At 43.5% G+C, this 14,674-nt stretch overlaps 1 protein-coding gene across 1 annotated transcript; it reads left to right on the top strand.

The window, feature by feature from the left end:
• Nucleotides 1–11,650: 11,650 nt before the first annotated feature.
• Nucleotides 11,651–13,682, top strand: CLEC14A (C-type lectin domain containing 14A). Its single transcript, XM_067295597.1, has one exon. It carries the CDS (start codon nucleotides 11,651–11,653, stop codon nucleotides 12,860–12,862), a length of 1,212 nt encoding a protein of 403 aa, XP_067151698.1. The 3' UTR covers nucleotides 12,863–13,682.
• The last annotated feature ends 992 nt before the right edge of the window (nucleotides 13,683–14,674 follow it).

The raw sequence follows: 14,674 nt of genomic DNA, 5'->3' as shown, positions 1-14,674 counted from the left end.
GGATGATTTCCCAGGAGTCTCCCTGTCTCTCTTTTTTCCTTCTCTCCCTATTAGTGGAATGACAAATTGAAAATTAAGGTTTGACTCAGAAGGTGCATTTTCAGTCTCCTCTAGCTGTAAAAATACCCTTCTGTACCAGAGATCTGTCTGTCAGTTATGCAGCTATGCCTCCCTGGCCCATAAAGTAATTTGGGTTTCTGTCAGGAACACAAGGGTGGATTGCACTGCAAAATAATGTTTTGTTACTTTCTAATATGCTAAAGAAGCCATAAAGCTGTGGAAACTTGCACTGTGGACTGAGTGAGCCCCAGAATATACCATATAAGCACAAAGAGGACTTATATACTTATTTATTTTCCTGTTCCATCAGTAGCCCAGTATGAATGAATGAGAAGCACAAGTTTCACATTTGTATTTAGGAGGTCATTTGTCAAACATGGAGAAATAAATTAGGGAGAACATTAATGGTGACAAACATACAAGAACAGTAAAAGCATTGGCTTCCCTTGGGAATGAGGAGAGCAAGGATTCAGGACTCTCTGGTCCAGTTGCCATAAATCCAGCATATCAGCAATGAGTGTATCCAGTCACGCTTTTTGAATTGGCATTGCATATACACATGTAATTAATAGGTGTGACTGTACAAGTTTAAATTTGAATACTAAAGCTGAAAGGCTCCTTTTCAAGGAAGGATGTTTCATGTAACATTTGCTTGACCTAGAAAGAAAGTAATTTAAATTATTCTAAGATTCCTTAATCCTGTTTAACTGCTTATTTTCCTGAGAGAGCCTGAAAATTCAGTGACTCTTACAGACTTTTCTTGTGATTATAGTTTACTCCCATCACATAAAAAATAGAAAAAAAATATTGTGTATGTTGTATGACCTCTATAATTAAACTGGTAAGCTAATCTTTCCGTTGTCAGAACAACATGACAGTTTGTCTCTGTAGTGACTAATGCAGCCTGTCTGGCAGGGCGTATTCATAGTTGGAAGCTTTATCTCTTTTGTCTCCTTGTCTGTCTCCCACCAAAGAGTTCTGGCTGAATCACAAAATACCAACCAAGCCCCCTTCCTATTTCCTATGGCAATGTTACCAATTGTGAACAGCACTTGAAGTCACAATTACTTCAGCATCTTTATTAAAATATAATGTTGAGATTTTAACTAAGATTAAGTATATTCATTCCCCTAAATTTTGTTACATTGAAATACAAAGCCTTTGGGAATTACCGGAGGAAGTAACTTCCTCCCTCCCTCCTCCCCCCTTTTTTGAATATTTAAACTGTAAAGACTAAAAATCCCTTTTTCATACACTGACACAAAGTACAGGTAAGACTAAAACCAATACATTTAAAAGTGGATGATTCTCATTGGCTTTACAGCAGCAAACATTGCCATCCTGAAATGGCAAGAAACTTAACACAGAACATTTCAGCAAAAGTGCTGTTTCTCTACATATTTTTGTAAGATCTCTTTTGTAAAGCTATTGGAATAGGCTAGATAGGCCTCAATTTAGTATCTACATCAAAGGAACAGTCTATGTCAAATGCAGTGTTCCTAACTCATTTAAAGTTGGAGATGTCCTTAAGCCCTTTCTGTTAGGGAAGAAAGAAATGGGAGAGGTTTGTTTATTCCAAATCCCCACTGATACACTTCCAGTACATCAGAAAACTGGTATTTAGTCAGTCTCTCTCTCAAAAAAAACCACAACCCCACACCAAAAAACAGAACGGAAAAAAGACAGCTCAATAATTACTGTGCTTACTTGAGTGTAAGTAAGTGATCTATGCTCAAATCATGCCTCTGTCAAATTGTGGAATAGGGATATGAAGCAAAACCCCACGCTTCAGGAGAAGATCAGTCTTAGATGGGTTTCTATATCAGTCTGTCCTGACAAAATTTTTCTACTGGATACAAAATACAGAAATACTCACTGCAGCAGAAGTAATCCTACTTTGTTATAAAAAAATGCTCAGCCTTCAGGTTACAGAATTGCCCTTATCTGTCCTTTTACCATCTGACTATGTTTTTTGCAAGGCTCTATGCAATAGAGGTGTTTAGTGGATTTGATTCACATGAGATCAGAGAATAAGAATAATAAGAATGGATGGGCCTGAAAGCTGAGCATCTGCATCACAGGTGAGTCTGGTCTCCAAGAGGCTTCTCCTGGAGAAGGTGTCTGCTCATAAGATGTAGGTAGACTCCCTGCTTCCCCCCAGCCCCTCTGTGGCTGCAAGGCCACATGGAAGAGGCTCATGGACAGGATTTTGTGCATTGCAACACATATGAGAACACTATTATGCCAAAAATATTTTATATAAGCATATCTTATTTATACTTGACACGCAGTAACTATTGTTCTTTGGTTGTTTATGTTTTATTCCCCTTGCCATCTGCTAATATAGTCTTGGTCTGACTCCCATCTTTTACTGACACACATCAGAATTGCTTCTAGATCTGTGAATGGGGAAGGGTTTGCCTTTTTTTTTTTCTCAGTTCAGATCAGTATCAGCAGGGATGGGTCAAAGACCTTTCAGTTGTCATTCCTTTATTATTTATTAACATTCAATTGTCTCTAACCTGCTATTGACCTTTTCTATTCAACTAATATAAAACCTATTCAACTAATATAAAACCAAGGCCCTTTGAATCCAAATGCCAAGTAGTCCAACTGGATTCCAGGGCACTGTCCTGAGTAATGCATAGCTAAAGTAACGGCATGCAACACTCAGAGCCCCTGCTTGCCTTACCTGGGAAAACGGTACTAAATGTGAATGATCCACCCAGGGAATTTGGTCTGCCTGTAGAGATCATTGCTGCCTAAATTAAATTCCTGCAGGTTCTAGCCTCTCCCTCACATTACACTATATTCGATGAACACTGAGGAACAAATTACTGCAACTCTGCTTTTGCACTGCAAAACTAAACAAAATATATGGTGGCTGCAGTATGAAACTAGTGGAACAGTGATGACAGTTGCTCCCTTTATAGAAGACGTGTGCACACCAACAGTCTTCAAGGGCAGCCTCTGACTGGCATCACTCTAAATTAAGCTAGGAATTGAGGTTGCTTCTGTTCTCACAAACTATTATTCATGGCTTACTTTAAATATGATTATATGGATTTTATTTTATTTTTTAAAGTTATATAGTAGTTAGGGCTTTATTTTATAATATGAATAGATTGCCTGTCTTTCTCAAGGATCCCCATAATGTAAGGGGACAAATTATCACAAATGTTCAGATACGGGCAGAAGAGTCTAGATATTCATTTTGCATACACACAGCAGAATGGACTAGCTGTATGCTCAGATGGGAGTCAGTTTGCATAGCTCTACTGGAGACATATAATGTTTACATGCTGTCTGTAACCCTGAGATTTTAGTATCTGCAGTACAAAGACTGTATCTTTACAGATACTTATATGATACAATCTAATGTGAATAATAATACAAGGAAACTGGGGCCTGTGACACAACCATCATACAAAAATAACATTACAATAATCATAATAACAAAACCTGTTTGCGGCTGAAAATGTAGAACGATTCTGTCATGCAAATGCACAAGTGCTAATGCATTGCCAGTGCAACTCTGTTCTAAAATGAGTTTGCTCAATAAAGACTAGTTTTGTTCTTCATGGAAACAGTTGGTCTTCAATGCCTTTAGCACCGATAGACCTTAATTTTTAAGACTTTGTTTGAAAAAAACCTTACTTACTGTCATAACAGAGATGATTATTTCATTTAAATTATGAAAGCTCGTCAGTGCTGCTAGGATTTTACCTCAGCATGAAAGAAATACAGGTATTATATGACTACCACTTAGCCATTGCAATAGCAATGGCCATAAGCCATTTTTAGTAAGTAAGCATTTCTTTAGTAAAGTGTCATTTTAATTTTCCTGTTTTAACTAGACAAGGACTAACACCACTGTTCTGAATACCCCACATTCTGGAGTGTGTGAAGTTCATAGGTATATATTAATTTGTTTCTTTAGCCTATCTCTGCTTTCAAAATGCATTCCCTCCAGAGCATAATAATAACTTATCTGTGTTTTTTATGTCATGAAAATTTTAAGATCCTAGGTACTGTTTTATGAGTATAGAGCCATTTAGGATAATAAGTATACCTGCAACCATTTAAAATGCAAATACAAAGAAGAGCAGTGTTTCCCTTTTTGCCACGATAAGCAAGACAGTAACACACCTGTGTGCCATACAGCAAGATCCTCTGAAGTCTTCTCCCCTTCTATAGCACATTAATAATTTCAACCAAACAATAAGGAGCATTTAAAACATTAGACACTTTGGAGATGAAAATGCTTCAAGAAAGGAGATTGTTTAAAAAGGGAAGGGGAAAAAGAGGCATTGGTAAAGTGAACTAAAACCTTTTTTGATGGGCCAGTCTCACAAAAAGAATGGCAATAGGTATTCCCCTAAAAGGCATGTTTACCTCCCATAACCTCCAAGACAACAATAATTTCACTAGGCTCAGAATATTCTTCCTTCCTTTTATTTTTTTCATTTTGAATTGATTGCTCATGTAGACGAGCATCTGCTGCCTCCCTATCTCACAGCTGCTCTCTCTTTAATTTATTCTCACTAGTCTGTATTTCTTGCCCTTTCTCAACCAAATACTTCAAGACACTCTCTTAAAGGGTCAGTCTGGGCAAAATGCCAGGAAGTGAAATCACCTCTTTACCATTGTTTTTCCTGCTATTTTACTTTATTTCCCTAGGAAACTTTGCCTCATTCAAATAATCCGCCAGTTTTGAGAGTTTGTTGTGTAATTGCACTTCTATAGGAAGTTACTAAAAATGGAGAGTTTCTCACTTTAAATGAAAATTCATTAATTTACCAAATTATTTCTGTTTAGGTCAAAAAATAGGTTTTGAGGATTGAAAGCCATATGATATGATGTAGGCAAAAATGGAATTAATTTCTCATTCTTCTCTTTGGGTAGTTTTTTCTTAGGATGGGAGGATAGTAGAACCACACACATTTTTTGAGCCCTTTGAAATCTATGGCTTAGAGAGGCTTCTGATAAAATCCCAATGGACCGGAAAGGAAACGGTACATATGAGGTGTCAGACTCATTCTGATAATAACGCTTTTTAAGTATGGCTTTTGAGCCACAAAGTAAGTTTAAGGGTGTGAACTTCCATCAGCATACAGTGGATCTCGCAGAGCTGCCTGTAGGAGTACATTCAAAATCAAAGAACCAATATACTCTTTACGTGGTAACTACTTTTTATTTCAGCTATTATTGTTATTTAGCAGCACTGCGTTGCCTGGGATCGGGCGGATGCCATGCCAAGCTGCCGCGGGGGCTGTGCAGCCGTTCAAATGCGCCTGCGGTCACCCCCAGGCGCTTGTGCGGCACCGGCCTGCCGTAACCCAGCCCCTCAGCTCCCTCCTGCTCCTCGTACTGCCGCAGTAGTGAGTAATCTCACCTTCCTTCTGATTCCTTCCCTATTCTCTTCTCTTTGTGTCTACTCACTTTTTTGTGTCTACTCACTTCTTTTCTGCCTGTCCATTTTATTCTATGCAGGAACTCTCCATTCCCTCAGCTTTACCCTTCGCTGTCTGTCACTCTCAAACTTATTCTAACACCATACTGCTCAGGTATCAAATAGCTGATGTCAGCAATAATGAGATTAATGAGAGGAGTAATATTTACATTGGTGCCTCCTTCTTTCAGACTTCTTTGGACTATTCCCTGTCATTGGGAATAGTGACAGCTTGCACTTGAAAAGACTTCTTTACAATTGCAAGCACTTAAAATGTCTTTATATTCATATACACTATATATATATATATATATATATATATATACACAGACATCTATATACATGCACACACAAATGAAAACTTAGACTCTGCAGTGTGCGGGTACTTCACAGGGACCACTAAAATATATCAAACCAGTCAAAGCTCCGACCCACTGCTGGGTGCTTGTCGTTCAAAGTAAAGAGTAAAGAGAAGATGATGCAAGGAAGGTTGATCATACCATGACATATTTCAGTGCTTTTGCTGCTTTTGGCATCTCTAAGTGAAAACTACAGCATATGTCTGTAGTCTGCCTCCAGTTCATGTGGACCCGCTCCCACCAACATATACTCGGCATGAAGCTCCAAGATGGCAACCAGACAGTGCTATGTAATACAGCACATTGGAAGAATTTAGAACCTGGGATGGAATGCATATGAATTATTCAGTAAACAAAAGAAAGGAGAGTGGGCTAGAGTGGGAACAAAACATATTTATAGACTACAGTATTTTTAGAAAAGATTTAAAACGTTTAATTTGAGAGTTCTGGAGTTCATTTCCTCTAGCTAATTACAGGTTTGGAATCTTTGTTAATAACTCATTAAAGATGAATGGAAGTGTTAACAGAATACATTATTTTCTTGCATAATTAGTAGTGGAAACATGACAATCAAAATGGAAACAGGTTTTAAGGGTAATGTATACATATTGTGTAATGCTACATTAGCATCTTTTTGTTTGTGCATTGAGTCTATTAAACATCACTTAAACAGGTGAGGATTAGTTCTACTTTATGTCCATGTCATAAATGGAAAAGACAAACCACTCTGTTCATAAAAGCAGTTAAATATTATGCCTTAGTTTGAAAACTCCTGTAGCTATATGATAATGTCATTGGAAATAGCTATTACAGTAGGCAGGAACTTGCAGGACCCCTGCTGGGTTATCTTTTCCAACTGTGTAAGTGAACCTTGTTATCTATGTAGTCCTTTTGAGAAATGAATAATTAACTTCTTGTGATGAAGCAAGTTGTTATAATAGGACAGAAACTCTCATTTTCATTTCTTTTTCTGCTTTCTGTGAACTAATAAAAGCATGCAAGATCTCACCTGGCATTTTTATTCCCTGTTGCAAGCTGTTTGATTGTTTGAATGCAGTCAAATTCAGGAGAAATCCTGGTGCACTCAATAAATGACACAGTTCTCACTGACTTAAGAGGTATCAAGAGGGTCTGATTTTTACCTAAGTATTTTCCTAAAGAAGAATATACCTCTTTAGTGAGAAAACACATTTCTGTGCTTCAGCACAACTTACATGTAGGACTGCCTCATTATTTGATAAACCACTTTTTAAATGAAGATATCAATCTCCTGTAGCACTGAGTGAAGACAGGATAACTTAACCTATCATTTTCGGAGCATGCTCTCAAACAACAGTAATTCTCACTTGGTCAGAAAATCTTTTTCCATTGGGATGTTTCAGTCTAAATTATTATCTAGCTCGTCTCAGAGCACTGGAAGAAGGGGGATATGCTTTGGCCTTACTCACAATAACTTCAGCAGTGATGTGCGGATCCAGTAGTGATACTGGTTGGGAGCAGGGGGAGGAGCGAGTTTGCAGGGACAAGGCTGCAGCCTCCTCCCTGACCAAGGGTGTTGAGCCCATCATACACCTTATTGCCTTGTTGGAGCAAGCTGGAAGGCCGGAGCAACACAAACGGGCAGTGGGGTGAGCTTATTGATCCTCTCCTTCCATCCTCTCTTCCTCTCCACACTTTCCACCTCCCCCCAAGAAATCTGTATCACACAATAGATGGTAACAGGTTTCTTGAGCCGTCCTGCATGCACAGGACAGCTGCAGAGAGAGGCGCCCCGAGCAGCCTTCCTTTGTGCGTAGGAAAGAGAAGCTGTGGCTGCTTCTGCTGCTAGACGCTGCTCCCAGGTTTGTAGCAGAACGGGTGGTTGGCAGCGATAGCTCTAAACCAGACACTTTCCCACATCCCCTTTGAGAACGAGAAGCATCACCAGCCAGCTAAGGTACCTTACTTGTACCCTAAACACCGCAGTGTTATGTAATCGTTCTACTTATCGCCTTCATAGCCAGGCAGATCTCTTTTATTGCACCATCCATCTCTTCTGCCTCTGCAAAGCAAAATACAGCTCCTAGTAAGAGCAGGTTGCTGGATCTCTCTATGAGCCTACTTCTGATGAAAATATATTCCCTTAAGCCCTACCAGTTGTGAGGCATGTGCTTGCATATGGCTGACATATTTCCTGGTTAAGCAAAAAAAGAATAGTTTTAATTTACCACATAAAAATGCAGGAAAGTATCCACCCTAAAAAAGAAAAGTAGTTTTACTAATTCAGCACTTCTCTCATTATTCATTAGTCAAAACATACATATTATTATAACATAGATATAGCTACATAATGAAATAAAAATTGACAGGCTCTTACTTCCAATTAAAGAAAGCCACATATTTTTCAAAGCCTTAGATCTTACAGGCAGAAGACTAAGAAGTGCTACAAAGCAAAGGCTACAGCTAAAATAATAAGGTTTTTACCACTGAGCAAAACAGCTACATTATGACTTATACATCAATTAGTCATATAACGTTCACATTCATATAATAAAGTCTTCTTTATATATGGAAGTTTAATGCCTCCCAATGTGACTGGTAGCTGCATTTGTGTATGAGTAGCTAATCCTCTCATTCAGGGAAGGAATTCTTCAGAAAAAAACCCACATAGATACTTGATGGAATAGGTTTTTTTATTTATTTACTTAAAATGGAACCAGAAGAACATTCAAAAACAGAGGAAGAGCTGTTTTCTGGAGACCTAGTAGACTGGTTATTTTCTAAATGATTCTGTGCTGCAGGACTCTTGGGGGCAACAACAGGAAAAAACGCAGGTAGATAGGCAGATCAGGCAGATGTATAGCTACTGTCTCTGATTTTCTGTTGGTTAAAGCCTTCAGCTTTGTCACTTACGGTTTTCATATTTCTCTTTGTTATGAGTTTCTCTTAAGAGACTAGAGGGCCTGAGGCATTGGTGGCTAACCTGTTGTTTCTAAATTGCTGGTTCAAATATAGCCTAGGAAATTAAAGTCATGGCCTGTGTGAAATGAGTTGCTAGCATCTGTCAAATACGTGGTGGACAGGCCATCACAGATGGTTCAAATCATGCCCTTGTTGACAGTCTAAAAGAGAAGCCAGGGAACAAATGTTTTCAGAGGCTGAATTGCAGTCTCCTTTCTAGGGACAGAGCCTTAAGAATAGGTGTGAAGCATCGAATGGAACTGTTTTATTGCTTCTGTTTTATTTTTTCTGTTTATACAGGCTTGTTTCTATTTACCTGCAATAAATTAATCCTATTCTGAAAGAGAAAACAAAATGAAGCTGTAGGATAACAGGTTCATCCTTGGCAAAGTCTTGTCAGCATACTCTAACAAGGAGGCAGTAGTAAGCTGTGCATCTCTCATATAACTTCTCTTCTCTCCCAAATCTATCAACGATATTTTGGGGAAAAAGGGCTCAAGCTACTAACCTGACAGGGGTTTATAAAAGCATAGCCTTTATGTATCATCAAGAAACATCAAAGGACTAAAGGTACAGTTAATTTTGTATAGGTTCATTGAAGGCTAGACCCAAAAAAGAATTAGAAATCTGACGATAGAGCTTCCAGATGCAAACTGGAACAGCATCTGGTGATACAGATGATAGATGCCAACTGACCTGCACCTTTCCAGCTTGGAGGCCAAGCAGAGACAGCAAGGGCCGCCCTGTGCTCATCCGCACAAGCACATTATTTGGCACCTCTCTGCCCTGAGGCACAGTGGAGAGGAAACTAACTGGGGAGTGAGAACTCCAGTGGGCAGCACAGCTCGGAAAATGTAAGTGCTACAGCACTGTAGATTGTGACTTCTGTGGCTGTAACATACAGTACATCTATACACCTTGATTAACTAGATTTCTGATTTCCTCTAGAATTAAATCAACAGGTTTTTGTTTTATTACAAAACCTATTTTCCATAAAAATTAAATCTACTGGCACCCTAAATGTAATTATTCTCCCCACAATAAATAAACATATAGCAAATTTAGCCAAGCAGTTTAATTCTCTTGAAATACAGTGAAAATATAGGCAACATTTGAACCAGTTTCACTTCCACTCAATGCCAAGTGAAAACAAAATAAAAACTAACTGAATGTAATATTCTGCTTAAAAACAGTTGTTAATGTGCAAATTAAATTTAGCCCTAATCCACTTTTTCTATTATATTTAGAAATGTTGCTTTGTTAACTCTTACAATTATGATAAATAGAATTTGTGTATATGTCACTATCTACTGGGACTGTACAAGCATTTAGCAAAATGTTTCCCCAAAGCAAACATTAATTAACTAATAGATGCACATTCTGGGGAGAAACTGATATTTAATTCTTATCTTTTCATATAGATGTGAAATAAGTGTTTAAATCATTCTGCTTGAAAAGACACAAACAATGCTTGAAAGTCTGCTTCATTTGAAAAAAAAATCAAGTTAATTCTTGAGAATTCACCAAAGTGGACAAGGAGGAAAACCAGAATTTGATCTTTTTAGTATCTTATTTTGCTTTATTGTGGCCTCTATGTTCAGCTAGGGAACAGGAGTGCAAATACTATTCAAAATATAGGCAGAAAAATGGAAGGTTAGAAACAACTGCTACCAAGCTACAGTTTCCCATCATTCAGGAGTCAGGGAGAAGACAGGCAAAACAAGGAATGGGCAAGGAATGGGCAACACATCTCCAGCTCTAAAGCATACCAAATGTGAACTAGTAGAGCCTCTAATTTACTGTAACAGTGCAGATACTTTGTGCAGGACTCTGAGTCTACCTGGATCCTGGACCCAAGACTGTAGAACTTACTCCCTCAAGAAACAGCAGCTACTGATGAAAGTACTTTTTTAATTCCAGATAGATTTTCCCCCTTTTTTCTTTGCTTTTTCTGGATAGTCACACACTAGGAATTTGTAAAACATCATATACATGAAACTCAAATCATGGCGATGGATTCTTCCAAAGTGAGCTGGAAAATGAAATGCACGTAGTCTTATGCTGCTTAAAAAGCCTAGGAGAGAGACTCAGATGTGTGCTGTATCTGAGCATACATGCAAGATAGCAGCAGAGATTCCAGCTCTTACAGTAAGGAGTATGAAAATGAGGCAATTTATAAAGTGTCTACAAAGGAACAGTTGTAGTGGATCAATTGAACTCATTTAAAAGCGATCCACTGAAAGTTAGTGTAGACCCCTAATGTAAGATGCGTTTAAACCAGTTTGCTTGAAACCAGTAAGCTAAATCAATTTTATGAAGTGTAAAACTGGCTTAAGTATTGGGAACTGAAGGGTTGCACTACTTCACCTAACGCCCAAACTTGATTTTTTTAAGGAAAATGTTCTTAAACCAGGCCCAGTTCCTCCTGCGAGCCGCCTCTGAAACACACTGCCAGGAGTCAGGGGACAGGAGCGCTGCGCAGGGGCACCCAGGCATCTCCTTGACACGCGCCAGAGACAGGGCCTGCGACCGCCCACCTCCGCCGCCTGGGCTCAGGGTGCCCCGCCACCTACTCGCCCTTCGGAGTACTGGCAAAAAATGGGATTTTCCACCGTCTTTCTCCCCCCCTTCCGAAACCCTTCGGCCGGGGCTGGGCTACCGTTTCCTGGCTGCGAAGGCAGCTGCTTGTCACCCGCTCGCCAGCAAATGAAGGCGGCCGAGGCCGGGCCGGGGGGTCCGTGACAGGCTCCCGACACGTTTCCTCTGGCAGGGCCGTGGGAGGGCTGCGCGCGGCCGGGACCGAGCGGCGCCCGGCGGAGGCGGCCGCGCCCGCGGGACGATGCGCCGCGCGGGGCCCTGGTGCCTGCTGCTGGCGGCGGGCTGCGCGCTGGCGCAGCCCCCGCCGCCCGGGCGCAGCGCGGTGCGCTGCCAGGCCGCCGGCGCCTGCTTCAGCGCCCACGCCGCCAACTGCTCCTACGCCGAGGCCCGCGGCGCCTGCGGCCGCGGCGGCGGCGCCCTGGCCTGGCTGGGCGGCGAGCCGGAGCTGCGGCTCGTCGTGGCGCTGCTGGCGAGGGCGGCGGGCGGGCGCGGCGCCTCGCTCTTCTGGCTGGGGCTGCGGCGCAACGCCTCCGCCTGCACCGACGCGGCCGCGCCGCTCCGCGGCTTCTCGTGGGAGGCGGGCGGCGGCGCGGCGGCGCGGGACGCCCCGGCGGCGCTCGGCCGCTGGGCGAAGGAGCCGGCGCGGTCCTGCCTCACCGCCCGCTGCGCCGGGCTGCTGGTGGCGGCGGGCGGCGCCTGGGGCTGGAAGGAGCGGCCCTGCCAGCGGCAGAGCCAGGGCTACGTCTGTAAGTACCAGTACGAGGGCGCCTGCGCCGCCCCCAGCCCCGCCGGCGCCCTCGGCCTCGACTACCGCCTGCCCTTCGGGGAGCGCAGCGCCGACCCCGGCTCCAGCCCGCCGGGTACCGTGCTCACCGTGGCCTGCCCCGGCCCCCGCGGGGCGCTGCGGCTCACCTGCGAGCCGGAGCGCGGCGGCTTCGCCTGGAGGGGCGCCGAGGAGCCCGCGTGCCCCTGCCCCTTCGGCTACCTCCACCCCGGCACCGGCCGCTGCGCCGACGCCGCCGAGTGCCGCGACGCCGGCGGCGGCTTCGCCTGTGTCTGCGCCCCGGGCGGGCGGGACGGCGCCACCTGCGCGGCCCCCGCCGCGGCCCCCGCCGCGACCCCCGCCGCCTCCCGAGCGGCCCCCGCCGCCGCGGGCGGCCGCCTCTCCGCCCCGGCACCCGGCGGCTCCGCGGGGCCGCCCGCCGTCGACGCCGCTGCCGAGGAGAAGACGGCGCCTCCGCCGCCCGCCCCCTCCTCGTCCTCCAGCTACGTCTTCATCTTGGTCACGGTCGCTGTGGTGGTGCTCGTGATCCTGGTCATGACCGTCTTGGGGGTCTTCAAGCTCTGCTTCAACAAGAAAGCCGCGGGCCGCGGGCACAAGGAGCCGCCGGCGGCCGGCAGCGAGGCGGAGGCGGGCTCCGCGGGGCAGCGCGGAGCCCCGGGCGGCGACTAGCCCTCCCGGCGCGGCGGCCCGCGGGGGCGGCGGCCCCCGGCCCGCGGGGTCACCCCTCGGGGGCCGCTCCCGCCCTCGGGGGGCTCCGCCGCGGCAGCTCTCACGCCGCGCCGGGCGAGCGGCCCCCGGCGCCGCTGCGCTCCCTCCCCGGGCCGCTGCCTGGAGCCCCCTCCGCGGCCGCGGGGCACCCGAGGAAGAGGAAAAGGCGTCGGGGGATTTCTGCGGAGCAGGACTTGCCCTGGGGTGAAACGCCTCTACAAGCGCTTTCGGCATTACGGCGGAAATTGTCAGACGTAGGGACATGTCGTGGGGCATTTCTGTAAGCCACCTGCTTTTCAGGGACTTCAGGTGTTCGCTCCATCAAGAGTTTTTGGCAGTCCGAAAAGCAGTTATTCAGGAGCTGACAGAAGTAAGATATAGATGAAGAGTCCTGACCTACAGAATTAATGATTATCTGCAGCTGCTACAGTTGTGGGTGCTTATCCTCTCTGAAAAGCTGTTTTTCGGGTGCCTTACTTGAAGCAACTGTAAAGAGCAACATTTTGGCCACTCGCGCCTTATAATTTAGAAGTCATTCCTTGCCCGAGTGGTACTTGGAGGCTCTCATTTCTTTCGTAATTGCTGGAACATTTGGAGATGTGAACTGCTATAATTTTGGAGGGAACTGTAACCCATACTCTTTCAGACCAACAATCTTATAAATGAAGAGCGTTTCTGTACTTAGAAGGTCATTAAATTGCTAAGGGAGTGGGAGGTTAATGGGGAGTCGGTTTTATACTTCAGCTGATGTAAAGAATAAAGGATGATTTAAAAACCTAAATCACTGCTCAGTTTGTTACTTCACACATTTTTATCATAGTAGAACAACAAAATTTTCATTTGACGTTTTCCTCCTAAGCTATGTTGGTGCAAAACTTAGTTTCTGCGTGCAAATATCTGTATCCATTACAATCAGACCAGGTGCTAACAAACTTCCCACGCTGTGAGAAGAGTTAACATGGGTCCAAAAACATCATACAAATCCCACTCTCTTGAGTGAGATATATTGTTTTGCATGTAGTTCTTTGGGAGTAAGGAAAGGATGATTCACCCTTTGTGCCTCTTTCTAAATGAGGCAAACTCTTCCATGGTGATTTTCCTTTGGAATTTCCATAAATCAACTTTCATCCTGACCAAACAACTTGCTTGCTTTGCAGTTCAGAGTGCTGATGTTCACTTATTATGGTGTTGATTTTCAATTAAAGTGGTAATGCCAAATATTGATTCAAGGTTTTCTGAGTGCAGTGAGACACAGCTAACTGGATCTCATTGAAGAGATTCCACCTTTTGGGGAGCAGGGAGGTAAGGGAAGTATTTCTTCCTTAAAAAGAACTTTAAGCTCTGAAATGTCTTTTTCTAAGACGCTTTTTTTGTTTTTCTCTCTTTAGAGCTGACCTTTTGACTACTGTTTTCATTTTATCACTTCCTTTTTGAGTTTGGAGAATTCAGTTTAAAACAACAAAGGATATTATTAGCTATTTTTCTTGCAAGTGTGGACGTGGAGATTAATCTGATATAAACAGCTGCTAAGGATAAAGTTTAGCATAAGTTTTTTGGTTTGGGTTTTTTTTTTCTCTCTCTGTCTAATCATCATAGGCTGTTGGCATCTGGGAAACAGTCTTTTGCTTTTTTTAAGGAGATCCCAGACTTCGTGAGCCATCAGGCTGTCTGTAGCCATAAAGACAATTTTATTATGACAGAAATTAAATCCAGCTAGGATCAGAATACTAGTCATTACAAAGCTGTCCCATATTTTGCAAACTTTTCCAATTT

This window comes from Apteryx mantelli, chromosome 4 (genome assembly GCF_036417845.1).
Source record: "Apteryx mantelli isolate bAptMan1 chromosome 4, bAptMan1.hap1, whole genome shotgun sequence".
In the NCBI taxonomy this organism is placed as follows: Eukaryota; Metazoa; Chordata; class Aves; order Apterygiformes; family Apterygidae; genus Apteryx; species Apteryx mantelli.
This window is presented reverse-complemented; position numbering and strand designations above follow the sequence as displayed.